At 48.7% G+C, this 14395-nt stretch overlaps 1 protein-coding gene across 1 annotated transcript in view; it reads left to right on the top strand.

The window, feature by feature from the left end:
• The first annotated feature begins 4171 nt into the window (after positions 1-4171).
• Positions 4172-14395, top strand: part of LOC119970244 (glyoxylate reductase/hydroxypyruvate reductase-like) — a 102038-nt gene continuing 91814 nt past the window's right edge. Inside the window, exon 1 of the mRNA XM_038804544.1 lies at positions 4172-4366. Coding sequence (XP_038660472.1) covers positions 4206-4366 — 161 coding nt within the window. The 5' untranslated portion in view covers positions 4172-4205. The remainder of the gene's footprint in view (positions 4367-14395) is intronic.

The raw sequence follows: 14395 nt of genomic DNA, 5'->3' as shown, positions 1-14395 counted from the left end.
ACACAGCAAGTTGTTATGATTTGGAATGCACTGCCTGAAAGAGTGTTGGAAGTAGATTCAATAATAACTTTCAAAGGAGATTGGATAAATACTCAAAGGGAAAAAATATACAGGGGAATAGAGAATGTGCAGAGACTGGCACTAATCGGATAGCTCCACCTAGTAGCTGGCACAGCCATGATGAGCTAAATAGTATCTTGCATTCTATGATTCTAAGATGAGAGGAGTAAATGTTTGGTGGAGGATAGCGACATTAAAGCTGGAGTGAGTGAATGGTTGATCAGATCAGGGGCTGCAGAAGTACTGTGCAATCAGCAGGTTGAAAGTAATTGACTTGGGGAGACTTTCTTGATTCAATACATAAGAAAGTAATTGAAATGGAACTGGGGACTAAGGGTTGTGAGGGATACAAGAAAGTGACCATAGATGTTCTCACCTGCCATCAAGGCTATGGAAATAGAGAGACAATATGAGGAGGAAAGAGGGTGTGCCTGGGGTGGCAGTGGCATAGTGGTTTGTCTTTGAAATAGTAATCCAGAGATCCAGGGAAATGCTCTGGGGACCTGGATCCGAATCCTGCTATGGTAGATGGTGGCAGATCGCAGATGGTGAAATTTGAATTTGATAACAATAAAATCTGGAATTAAAAGTCTAATGATGAGCACGAAACCATTGGTGATTGTCGTACAAAACCATCTGGTTCACTAATGTCCTTCAGGGAACTCAATCTGTTGCCCTTACCTGGTCTGGCCTACATGTGACTCCAGACCCACAGCAATGTGGTTGACTCTTAAATTCCCTCAGCGATGGACGATAAATGCTGGCCCAGCCAGCGATGCCTACAACCCATCGACGAATTACAAAAGATATGGGCTGGAGAGTGGGAGGAGGTTCTTGTGGAGCACAAACACTGGCATAGACCAGATGGGCCAAATGGCCTGTTTTTTTGTGTCATATTCTACTTGGATCTTTGACTATTTTCATAAATGTTCACAGGGTTTGTCAGTATTTTGCCCGCATGTTTTTCTCTATGCACAATAAAAAGTGCAAGCATGCACGAGGGTTTTTGCAGAACTAGTATGGATGCAAAACGGTGACGCTAACTATTAATATTTTCTGCATGTGGTTTTCATTTGTTTTTCTCTATATGGCTTGAACAAGTCACAGAGGTTGACCTCTTTAACCACCCGTGACAAAAATGTTTGTTTTCTTCAGGTTGTTCTGGTTCCAGATTTCGGTAGGTGTGGGCCAGTTGGAATTGTTAAAGCATCTTCCACCCTGATGGATGTTCCCATTAAACATTGTATATAATTTAAAACACATTAAAAGTTATTTCATCATTGCACTTAATATGTACATGGCAGTTCTAAGCTAAGAGAAGGGTAGCATTTGTGCAGATATTTGTTATGTTTCACTATTCCCCTGGGTCATCTTATGTCTTGGAGGCTAAAAATGATTAAAGGTGGGGATTCTTTAATTCACCGTTGTCAGGAAACAAACTTTTGAAAACAAGACACTTTTGATTTCAGAGCTAGAAATACTATAGCAGCTCACAGAGGATTAATGGTTGCTGAGTTTTTTGGCCCCATGTCCTGAATATGTGTGCGATATTTAGATGAGGTATTAAGCTTTCGAAGTCTTGTTGCACTCTTAACAATAGATTAAGGGTGGCCCAATAGCTCAAGCAGTTGCATGTTTGACTCACAACTGAAAGGTTGTCAGCCCAATTCTTCAGACTGGCTGTCATTCTCACTGATCTGTCTCAGAGTCTTCAGATTGTTGGCTTGAGCCCACGACAGCAGTGAAATGTTCTATTTGAGGAGAAGGGAAAAGGGATGTTGTTCAGTTTGTCACACTTCAATTGCATCTCCAGCAAGCTGGTCATAAGCAGCACTGATGAGGATTATGATTAAATCTCTGAACATTTGTACACATCAAGTTTGAGCAAAATGGGAACACGCATGCCAAAAGGGGAGGGGGGGGGGGGGGGGCGAGGAGATAAAAGAGCAGTTATGCTAAATATGCTAAATGTTCAAAGTGCATTTGAAATATTCTGGGTAATGCAGTCAAAAGGTCAGCAGGACAGGAAACCAACATTCTATTTGCAGAAAAGTTACTAATTAAACAAAGTGGAATTTGAAAATACTGCGCTTTTAAACAATCTGTGGCAATCCCATGGGTATATAACAGGACGGTATAAAGCAACCACCAGAGCAGGCACACTGATTGGAGGATTTAATCTATATTTTATACCTCAACCAAGCAGGCTGCTGCTGGCGTAAACCCACTGTTTACTACGATTTAATTATCTATATATTCTTTAAAATGTCAACTGTGACACAATTGGGTTCAAAAGTGGAAATTTTAACCCCAAGAATAGGTGGGTTTTGATCGGGTGGGATGTTAAATTTGGGGATAACTTGGAGCAGGTGGAAACCCTGGATCTCCTGCACTTCCCCACTCGAATAAGCAGTAGCCAGCAGGGAAGATCTTCCAATAGGTGACCAATAGCAGAGAAACCCATTCCCAGGAACGCCTGTGGCCACAATCGAACCTCTTTGAGCTTTGTGACTCCCTGATCCTGGCATTTTGATCAACCTCTGGTGTCCCTCAAATTCCCGCCGACTGGTTGACGCCTAAGTGTTGCTGGGCTCCAGGCACAGGGTGGTCTTGTGCGACTATGGACCTTTGATTCAGGGCTTAATTACGTTGATCCCTTCCTACCCATCCCTGTTGAGCAGCCCATTCCTGGGAAACCCGGTTGGAGGCAGCACCACTTACGGTAGTCATTCCGTCGGGAGGTTCCGTTGCTTTTCCACCTTGCCTCTAAAGGACTGGGTAGATACCAGCTGATATCATCAAGAGAAAGTACACATTTCAACTGGCTACTTTGCATGATCGCAAACTGCAGTTTTACAAATAGTGTGGGATATTTTCAGCATGGAAATGAGTGAGAAACACGAAGCATAAATATAGCCTACCACACATCCCTAACTTCACTGAAGAACAGTAATAACAACTTGCATTTACACAACAGCTTTAGCACAGTAAAACATCCTCAGACACATTAAAGGAGCAATCAAGAAAAATGTGACAATAAGCCATATAAGGTGATATGGGCATAACTTCTGATGAAGTGTCAATTGAGTTGGATTGCCACTCCGCTCGAAAGTGCTTACCTGGAAATCCATGTGATCCTATTTTGCTCAAGCCTCCAACTCAGACCAGGTGAAATCTGTTAAGTGCAGCTCGCTCGCTGAGCCCACCATCAACGACAAATTAGTCGCAGGTAAGTAAGCCATGCCCCCGATTTTGTAAGAAGTCTTACAACACCAGGTTAAAGTCTAACAGGTTTGTTTCAAATCACTAGCTTTCGGAGTGCAGCTCCTTCATCAGGTGAGTCGATTTTGTGGCATTAGCTGCCGTAAACCAGAAGGTAAGTACATAAGGTATCTTTTTTTTTTAAATGTTAAACATTTTTCCAATTAAGAGGCAATTTAGTGTGGCCAATCCACCTACCTTGCACATTTTTGGGTTTATGGGGGTGAGACCCATGCAGAATGCAAACTCCACATAGGCAATTACCCAGGGCCAGGATCGGTCCCGGGTCCTTGGCGCATGAGGCAGCAGTGCTAACCACCGTGCTGCCTGGGGAGTCGGGCCTGGCCGGAGTGATAGGAGGAGGGAGGGGAGTTAGGCTGGGGCGGGGGAAAAGTATGATATATGCTTAATTAATTAATTGATTGATTGATTATTTATTGTCATGTGTACCGAAGTACAGTGAAAAGTATTTTCTGCGGCCAAGGGAACGTACACAGTATGTACGTGGTAGACAGAAAGAATAATCAACAGAGAACATTGACAAATGGTACATCAACAAATAGTGATTGACAGACTATCAGCTAACTACAATAAATTGAGTGTGATTGCTATGTATTGCCTCTAAGAACGATGTATTTTTAAGTTTTCTGCCAAAACCTCCACCATGGGTAGAGCAAGGAGGCCGATGCCAAATCCATTCAGCACAGGGATCAAAAACCATTTGCTGGAAGATTATTCATGCAAAAATGGCCCATGTCAAGGGCGGCCTGAGTTAGATCAAACATTGGGCAATTTGGGAGCCGCCTCTTGTTTGAATGAACTTAGAAGCACTGAAAAGGAGCATCTCAAAGTCCCTGTTTGCACTGGCGGTTTGAGCTGGCAGTATGTGGCTGAGGGGCTTGAGCCGCGGTATTCTGACAGAGCTGAGCCGAGCTGTGACCAGTGAAGCGGGACACACCATGCAGGGGAATCGGCAGCTGGCGAGGGTGTATGTGACCCGCAGTATACCGCAGGAAGGTCTGCGGCTGCTCCGGGACTCGGGCATGTGAGTAAGGAGCAGGGTACAGATGAGAGGGCCAGTGTCTGCCTTCGGGCAGCATTCTCGTTGCAGGGGGATATGTCAAAGCCACCTATCGTTGAGACTTTTTAAATTGCACTTGCCGAGACTAACCCGCCAGTCGTCAAGACTTACAACTACTTTATTTAAGCTATGAAACTTGAAGTTGTTGAAATTGCAAGGAACCCTGAGTACTGAGTGTGGATCAGTAGGACAGGGGTCTGGGATCAGTTCCAGTGATTCAGACGAGAAAACAAAAATAATCCGGAGATCGTGAGGGACAGAATGTCAAGCCAATCCTGTCCACAGGGTCTTTAACACTTAAATTATTTAATTGCTCTTCCATGAAGGGGATTGGCAGGATTTCTTAAAAATGTTGTTTTATTCCTCTGGGCTCGGTCCCGAGGCAGGAACCTTTGCTCCCCCTCCTGTCTCCTTCCTATCTCAACATTGTGACTTCTCATTACATTTGCAGTGGTACAAGTACTGGATGTCGTGCAGTCAATTCAAAAGAGAAACTGCAAATGCTGGAAATACACAACAAGCCAGTTAGCATCTGAAGGGAAAATGATGTTTAGGGCCGCTATCTCTGGTAGTAAGTTATTCAACCTTAAGAGGAATATGCTGGCAGAACAAAGGGGCATTATCGCTGAGCCCAGTCATGGAGGAGAATGGTCACAGTGTAGAATTGTTGAACTCGTGTTGAGGCCTGAGCACTGCAATGTGCCTAATCCAAAGATTAGGTGCTGCTCCTCCAGTTTGCGTTGGCTTCACTGGAGCATTACAGCAGGCCAAGACTGGACATGTGGGTGTGACAGCAAGATGCTGAGTTGAAATGTCACGCAACAGGAAAGTTGGGGTCATGCTTGGAAAGTTGGGAACCTACGAGGGAACAAGCGGTCCTAGATCTTGTCCTGTGTAATGAGACAGGATTGATTCATGATCTCATAGTTAGGGATCCTCTCAGAAGGAGCGATCACAATATGGTGGAATTTAAAATACAGATGGAGGGTGAGAAAGTAAAATCAAATACTAGTGTTTTGTGTTTAAACAAAGGAGATTACAAGGGGATGAAAGAAGAACTAGCTAACGTAGACTGGGAGCAAAGACTTTATGGTGGAACAGTTGAGGAACAGTGGAGAACCTGCCAAACGATTTTTCACAGTGCTCAGCAAAGGTTTATACCAACAAAAAGGAAGGACGGTAGAAAGAGGGAAAATCGACCGTGGATATCTAAGGAAATAAGGGAGAGTATCAAATTGAAGGAAAAAGCATATAAAGTGGCAAAGATTGCTTGGAGATTAGAGGACTGGGAAATCTTTAGGGGGCAACAGAAAGCTACTAAAAAAGCTATAAAGAAGAGTAAGATAGAGTATGAGAGTAAACTTGCTCAGAATATAAAAACAGACAGTAAAAGTTTTTACAAATATATAAAACAAAAAAAGAGTGGCTAAGGTAAATATTGGTCCTTTAGAGCAATGCTTCTCAAAGTGTGGTACGCGTACTGGTGCCGGTACTCGAGCCATCGTCTGCCGGTACTTGGAGTGTTTCCAGAAAAGAAAGAGACAGTAATCCTGGATTGGCTTGTTTCGCTTACAGGTCCCTGGCACATTGAAAAAAAAAACTGCCGGTACACCACAGCAGATAGTTTGAGATGCACTGCTTTAGAGGATGAGAAGGGAGTTTTAATAATGGGAAATGAGGAAATGGCTGAGGAACTGAACAGGTTTTTTGGGTCGGTCAAGTCTCCTGGCCCTGATGGAATGCATCCCAGAGTGCTAAAAGAGATGGCTAGGGAAATTGCAGACGCACTAGTGATAATTTACCAAAATTCACTAGACTCTGGGGTGGTCCCGGTGGATTGGAAATTAGCAAACATGACACCACTGTTTAAAAAAGGAGGTAGGCAGAAAGCAGGAAATTATAGGCCAGTGAGCTTAACTTCGGTAGTAGGGAAGATGCTGGAATCTATCATCAAGGAAGAAATAGCGAGGCATCTGGATAGAAATTGTCCCATTGGGCAGACGCAGCATGGGTTCATAAAGGGCAGGTCATGCCTAACTAATTTAGTGGAATTTTTTGAGGACATTACCAGTGCAGTAGATAACGGGGAGCCAATGGATGTGGTATATCTGGATTTCTAGAAAGCCTTTGACAAGGTGCCACACAAAAGGTTGCTGCATAAGATAAAGATGCATGGCATTAAGGGGAAAGTAGTAGCATGGATAGAGGATTGGTTAATTAATAGAAAGCAAAGAGTGGGGATTAATGGGTGTTTCTCTGGTTGGCAATCAGTAGCTAGTGGTGTCCCTCAGGGATCCGTGTTGGGCCCACAATTGTTCACAATTTACATAGATGATTTGGAGTTGGGGACCAAGGGCAATGTGTCCAAGTTTGCAGATGACACTAAGATGAGTGTTAAAGCGAAAAGTGCAGAGGATACTGGAAGTCTGCAGAGGGATTTGGATAGGTTAAGTGAATGGGCTAGGGTCTGGCGGATGGAATACAATGTTGACAAATGTGAGGTTATCCATTTTGGTAGGAATAACAGCAAACGGGATTATTATTTAAACGTTAAAATATTAAAGCATGCCGCTGTGCAGAAAGACCTGGGTGTGCTAGTGCATGAGTCACAGAAGGTTGGTTTACAGGTGCAACAGGTGATTAAGAAGGCAAATGGAATTTTGTCCTTCATTGCTAGAGGGATGGAGTTTAAGACTAGGGAGGTTATGTTGCAATTGTATAAGGTGTTAGTGAGGCCACACCTGGAGTATTGTGTTCAGTTTTGGTCTCCTTACTTGAGAAAGGACATACTGGCACTGGAGGGTGTGCAGAGGAGATTCACTAGGTTAATCCCAGAGCTGAAGGGGCTGGATTACGAGGAGAGGTTGAGTAGACTGGGACTGTACTCGTTGGAATTTAGAAGGATGAGGGGGGGATCTTATAGAAACATTTAAAATTATGAAGGGAATAGATAGGATAGATGCGGGCAGGTTGTATCCACTGGCGGGTGAAAGCAGAACTAGGGGACATAGCCTCAAAATAAGGGGAAGTAGATTTAGGACTGAGTTTAGGAGGAACTTCTTCACCCAAAGGATTGTGAATCTATGGAATTCCTTGCCCAGTGAAGCAGTTGAGGCTCCTTCATTACATGTTTTTAAGGTAAAGATAGATAGTTTTATGAAGAATAAAGGGATTAAGGGTTATTGTGTTCGGGCCGGAAAGTGGAGCTGAGTCCACAAAAGATCAGCCATGATCTCATTGAATGGCGGAGCAGGCTCGAGGGGCCAGATGGCCTACTCCTGCTCCTAGTTCTTATGTTCTTATGCTTGCGGATTGAGCAAGGGTGTTTCTTAAAGCGGTTCCCTGGACTCAATTTTAACCGCAAAGTATTTGGTTCTCTGTCCATGAGTACTATAACAATCAGTCCCACTCCCAGACTGATACTTTATCAATTGCTGCACCTCAGTTGCCTTATAGAGACAACCCCAAATAATCATTTTGGAAAACATGAGTAATTTCAAAGGAACAACCAGGGGAAATTAGTTACCCCAATTTGAGGCCCCCTCACTTCCAATTTTAAATTTCCCTTTTTCCTTAATTTTAAACAAATTGCTTAATTTCCACAAACGTTCCCATAGAAAATCATCAACTTGCATCATAAAGATGCTGGAGAGTTTCTCTTTGTGCTGTCAGTGGAACATTCCTGGATCTGCTTTTAGTTGAGTACAGCGTACTTTCAGTAAGTCAGGGTGTTCTTTCCAAGAGCCGGTGCAGACTCGATGAGTCGAATGGCCTCCTTCTACACTGTAAATTCTATGATTCTATGATCCCTGCATTGACTGGATGCTTCTGGTATGTACGTCACTTGGGTACCTAGTCTAAGCAGGATGGGACTGGATACGACATTCCTGTTCTGTGTATCGGTATCATTCTGCCTATTGCCATCCGGCCCTTATCCACTGTATTTTACTCCTCATAACTGTCAAACATATGAGTATGTGAGGTATAGGATGCCTCATCATCTTCCATTAATTGCTCAGATTCTGAAAGTTTGTAATCCATCTGAATGAAACAAGATGAGCTGTCCTTATTAATTTAACTACTGACTTCCGGTTGCGGCTATGACTAGCTAAGCCGCACATTTGGAAGCTCCTGCAACAAAGGTGTTTTTGGGCCAATTGGAGGGCCCCAACGGCGCTGAAAAAACGAATCCCGGTGGGGGAAGGTCCCCTGAGGAGAGCTAGACCGATTTTATGGTCGGTACCCGGAGTGGAGCGGCAAGAAAAACGGCAGCAGCTCCCCAAAAAAAGCGGGGGAAGAAAATCAAAATGGCGGCCGGCGGTGCACCGGAGGAGTGGAAGAAATGGGCGGAGGAGCAGCAGGCCGCTCTCCTCCGTTTTTTCACGGAGATGAAAGTGGAACTCTTAGAGTCCATGAACGCGACGGCCACCAGGTTGGTGGGAGCCCAGGCGATCCAAGAGGCGTCGATTAAAGATCTGCAGCAGGAGATGGCCGCGAGGGAGGAGGAGGCCACAGTCATCGGGGCAAAGGTGGAGGTGCACGAGGCACTCCACATGAAGTGGCAGAGCCGCTTCGAGGAGCTGGACACTCGGATGAGGAGGAAAAATTTGAGGATCCTGGGCCTGGAAGAAGGCCTGGAGGGGTCGGATCTCCCGGGATATGTGGCGGAGATGTTGAGCTCCCTGATGGGGGAAGGGGCCGGTCCGGCGCCCCTGGAATTGGAAGAGGCATACCGGGTCATGGCCAGGAGGCCTAGGGCAAACGAGCCCCCGAGGGCGGTGCTGGTGCGGTCCCAGCGGCTAAGTGATCGAGAGAAAGTCCTGAGGTGGGCTAAAAGGGAGAAAAGCAGCAAGTGGCAGAACTCGACGGTAAGGGTGTACTAGGACTGGAGTGCGGAGGTGGCAAAGCGGCGGGCCCGGTACAACCGGACAAAGGCGGTGCTACACGCGAAAAAGATCAAATTTGGAATGTTGCAACCGGCGCGCTTGTGGGTCACCTACAAGGACCAACATCATTATTTCGAGTCCCCAGAGGAGGCCTGGACCTTTGTACAAGAGGAAAAGTTGGACACGAACTAAAACCTGGGAGCACCGGCGGTCGTAGCCGCCGGGGGACTCTTGATTGTGCAAGTGGCCCTTTTCTTTTTCAGGCCAGGTCGGAACTGGGTAACAGTTTCGTGGAGTGTTTGGGGTGTTTTTTCTCGAACGGTTGACTTTTCTGAATATTTTGAAGGTTTCGAGTTGTTGGGTGTTTCTGTATATTTGTACTGTTGAAATCTCTATTGTGGGTCGTTGGCTTCTTATGGGGTGTTTTTTCCCGTTTCCAATTTCCCTTAGTTATTTACCCCTCTTACCCTTTTTCTTTGGGTGCTTGGGGTTTTTTGTTCTTTTTTTTCTTTTCGGGTTATGGTTATCTGCGGTTATTTATACTGTTTGATGGAGGGGGATGGTTGGGCACACTGTTAGTTGATAGTTAGTTAATTATTTTGTTATTTAAGTATGTAGTTAAGTATTTATGTATTTAGTTGCCATTGGGTATTTGTATTTATATCGTTAAGTTGGGGAGACGGGACGGGGGGGAGCGGGTTGATTATGCGGGTCTTTCTCGGGGGTTTTAAGGGGATCTTTCACGGGCGCAGATGGGGTGAACCGGGAGGAGTCGGAATGTGGCAGGAGCAGCCGGGTCAGCGGAGACCAGCTGACTCTCGGGAGTACGATGTGGGGTACATCGCGGCTAGGAGGGGTCCTAGCCAGGGGGGGGGGGGGGGGGGGGAAGGGGGGGGGGGACTGGGGGGGGACACCGGGTTGCTGCTAGAAAGACCAGGGACGAGAAGGGGAGAGCCGGGGGGGGTGGGGGGGGGGGGGCCATCGCTATGGGAAGCGGGTCAGAAAAGAAGGGATGACCCGGGGCGAGCAAGGGACAAGACATGGCTAATCGACAGGGAGTAGGGACGGGTCGCTCTGCGACCCGATTGATCACGTGGAACGTAAGGGGGCTGAATGGGCCGGTCAAAAGATCAAGGGTCTTCTCACACCTGAAGGGACTGAAGGCTGATGTAGCAATGCTGCAGGAGACTCATTTGAGGGTAGCAGATCAGGTCCGCCTGAGAAGGGGGTGGGTGGGACAGGTGTTCCACTCAGGCTTGGATATCAAGAACCGGGGGGTGGCGATTTTGGTGGGAAAGAGAGTGTCGTTTGTGGCGGCAGAGGTGGTGGCAGACAAGGAGGGCAGGTACGTGATGGTGAGGGGTAGGCTGCAGGGAGAGAGTGTGGTACTGGTAAATGTGTATGCCCCGAACTGGGACGACGCGGGTTTTATGAGGCGCCTGCTGGGCCTCATCCCGGGACTGGAGGCAGGGGGCCTGATCATGGGAGGGGACTTTAATACGGTGTTAGACCCTGGGCTGGATAGATCGAGTTCCAGGACGAATAGGAGGCCGGCAGCGGCAGAGGTGTTAAGGGGGTTCATGGAGCAGATGGGAGGGGTAGACCCATGGAGATTTGGTAGGCCTAGGGCGAGGGAGTATTCTTTTTTCTCCCACGTCCACAGAGTGTACTCTAGGATCGATTTTTTCGTATTGAACAGGGGGCTGATACCGAGAGTGCAGGACACGGAGTACTCGGCCATTGCGATATCGGACCATGCACCACATTGGGTGGACGTGGACATGGGGGAGGCGCGGGACCAACGCCCGTTGTGGCGCCTGGATGTAGGGCTGTTGGCGGACGAAGAGGTGTGCAGAAGGGTGAGAACGGGCATTGAGAACTATCTGGGTACGAATGACACAGGTGAGGTGCAGGTGGGGACGGTCTGGGAGGCCTTGAAAGCAGTGATTAGAGGAGAGCTGATCTCCATAAGGGCACACAGAGAGAGGAAGGAGAGGCAGGAAAGGGAGAGGCTGGTGGGGGAGCTCCTAGAAGTAGATAGGAAATATGCGGCGGCGCCAGAGGAGGGGCTATTAAGGGAGCGGCGTAGCTTGCAGGCCAGGTTCGATCTACTGACCACTAGGAAGGCGGAAATGCAGTGGAGAAGGGCGCAGGGTGCGGCGTATGAGTACGGGGAAAAGGCGAGCAGGATGCTGGCACACCAGCTTCGTAAGCGAGATGCAGCCAGAGAGATTGGGGGAGTGAGAGAGAGGGGTGGGGATGTAGTGCAGAAGGGGCAAGAGGTGAATAGGGTCTTTAGGGACTTCTATAGGGAATTGTATAGGTCTGAACCGCCGAAGAGGAGAGGGGGAATGAAGAACTTTCTCGACAAATTGGGGTTCCCAAAGGTACAGGAGGAGCTGGTGGAAGGGTTGGGGGCGCCGATAGAGCTGCAGGAGCTAATTAAAGGGATAGGCCAGATGCAGGCGGGGAAGGCGCCGGGGCCGGATGGGTTCCCGGTGGAGTTTTACAGGAAATTTGTGGACTTGGTGGGTCCAGTGCTGGTGCGAGCCTTCAATGAGGCGCGCGAGGGGGGGGTTCTGCCTCCAACAATGTCGCAGGCCCTGATCTCCTTGATTTTGAAGCGGGACAAGGACCCGGTCCAGTGCGGGTCCTACAGGCCTATCTCCCTCTTAAATGTAGATGCCAAGCTGTTAGCAAAGGTCCTGGCAACCAGGATAGAGGACTGTGTGCCAGGGGTAGTCCATGAAGACCAGACGGGGTTCGTGAAGGGACGCCAACTTAACACAAATGTCCGGAGATTGTTAAATGTGATTATGATGCCAGCAGTGGAAGGGGAGGCGGAGATAGTGGTAGCGCTGGACGCGGAGAAGGCATTTGACAGGGTGGAGTGGGAATACTTGTGGGAGACGTTGGAAAGGTTTGGGTTTGGGGAGGGATTTATCAAGTGGGTAAAACTGCTCTATTCAGCTCCGATGGCAAGTGTGGTAACAAACGGGAGGAGGTCAGAATATTTTGGGCTCCATCGAGGTACTAGGCAGGGATGTCCCCTATCTCCCTTACTCTTTGCATTAGCGATTGAGCCGTTGGCGATGGCACTGAGGGGTTCAGGGGGGTGGAGAGGACTGACAAGGGGAGGGGAGGAACATCGGGTCTCGCTCTATGCGGATGATTTGTTGTTGTATGTGGCAGACCCGGAGGGGGGAATGCCGGAGGTAATGGGGATACTAGCGGAGTTCGGGGACTTTTCGGGATATAAATTAAATCTGGGGAAAAGTGAGGTCTTTGTAATACACCCGGGAGACCAAGGGGAGGGAATTGGGAGGCTCCCCTTCAAAAGAGCAGTTAAAAGTTTTAGGTATTTGGGGGTGCAGGTGGCAAAGAACTGGGGGACACTACACAAGTTGAACTTTTCCAGACTGGTGGAGCAGATGGAGGAGGAGTTTAAGAGGTGGGACATGGTGCCGCTGTCGCTGGCAGGGAGGGTGCAGTCAGTTAAAATGACGGTCCTCCCGAGGTTCTTGTTTTTGTTCCAGTGTCTGCCCATCTTCCTCCCCAGGGCCTTTTTCAAGAAGGTAACGAGTAGTATCATGGGGTATGTGTGGGCACATGGCACCCCGAGAGTTAGAAGGGTCTTTTTGGAGCGGAGTAGGGATAGTGGAGGGCTGGCGTTACCCAACCTTTCAGGATATTACTGGGCGGCAAATACATCGATGGTACGAAAGTGGATGATGGAAGGGGAGGGGGCAGCCTGGAAGCGCATGGAGAGGGCGTCCTGCGGCAACATAAGCTTAGGGGCACTGGTAACGGCACCATGGCCGCTCCCTCCCACGAGGTATACCACGAGCCCGGTGGTGGCGGCCACCCTCAAGATCTGGGGGCAGTGGAGGCGACACAGGGGGGAAGTGGGAGGTCTGATAGGGGCACCACTAAGAGGGAACCACAGATTTGCGCCGGGAAACACAGGAGGGGGATTCCAGAGCTGGCAGAGGGCGGGTATTAGACAACTGAGGGACTTGTTTATAGAGGGGAGGTTTGCGAGCCTGGGAGAGCTGGAGGAGAAATTTGGGCTCCCCCCGGGGAACACGTTCAGGTACCTCCAAGTGAAGGCATTTGCCAGACGACAGGTAGCGGGGTTCCCCGCGCTCCCCGACAGGGGGGTGAGTGATAGGGTGCTATCAGGGGTCTGGGTCGGGGAGGGGAAGGTCTCGGACATCTATAAGATTATGCAGGAGGTGGAGGAGGTACCAGTAGAGGAGCTGAAAGATAAGTGGGAGTTAGAGCTGGGGGAACAGATAGAGGACGGGACATGGGCAGACGCCCTGGAGAGGGTCAACTCGTCGTCGTCATGTGCGAGACTAAGTCTCATTCAATTTAAGGTACTGCATAGAGCCCACATGACGGGGACAAGGATGAGTCGGTTTTTCGGGGGTGAAGACAGGTGTATTAGATGTTCGGGAAGCCCTGCGAATCATGCACATATGTTTTGGGCATGTCCGGCACTGGAGGAGTTCTGGAAGGGGGTGGCAGGGACGGTGTCGAGAGTGGTGGGGTCCAGGGTCAAGCCAGGATGGGGACTTGCGATCTTCGGGGTTGGGGTGGAACCGGGGGTACAGGAGGCGAGGGAGGCTGGAATATTAGCCTTTGCGTCCTTGGTGGCTCGGAGGAGGATCCTGATTCAGTGGAGGGACGAAAGGCCTCCGAGTGTTAACACCTGGTTAAACGACATGGCAAACTTCATCCAATTGGAAAGGATCAAATTCGCCCTGAGAGGGTCGGTGCAGGGGTTTTCCAGGCGATGGCAACCCTTCCTAGACCTCTTGGATCAGAGATAGAAACTGAGGCCATGACAGCAGCAACCCGGGAGGGGAGGGGAGGGCGGGAGGGGGGGAGGGGGGGGGGGAGGGGGGGACAACGACGAAGGAAGTACGGTAGCGGCGGTGGCACGGGCAAGGCCTGCCCGAGGACGCTGCTAGAAATGATAAGTTGGTCTGACTGTCGGTTCGCCGGCGGGGGGGGGGGGGGGGGGGACGCGCGGGTAGGGGGGGGGGGGGATTTTTTTTTTTTCTTTTTCTTGTTAAGTAGGGGGGTTTGACTTTGTTTTGTT

Source organism: Scyliorhinus canicula, chromosome 8 (assembly GCF_902713615.1).
Source record: "Scyliorhinus canicula chromosome 8, sScyCan1.1, whole genome shotgun sequence".
Lineage (NCBI taxonomy): Eukaryota > Metazoa > Chordata > Chondrichthyes > Carcharhiniformes > Scyliorhinidae > Scyliorhinus > Scyliorhinus canicula.
This window is presented reverse-complemented; position numbering and strand designations above follow the sequence as displayed.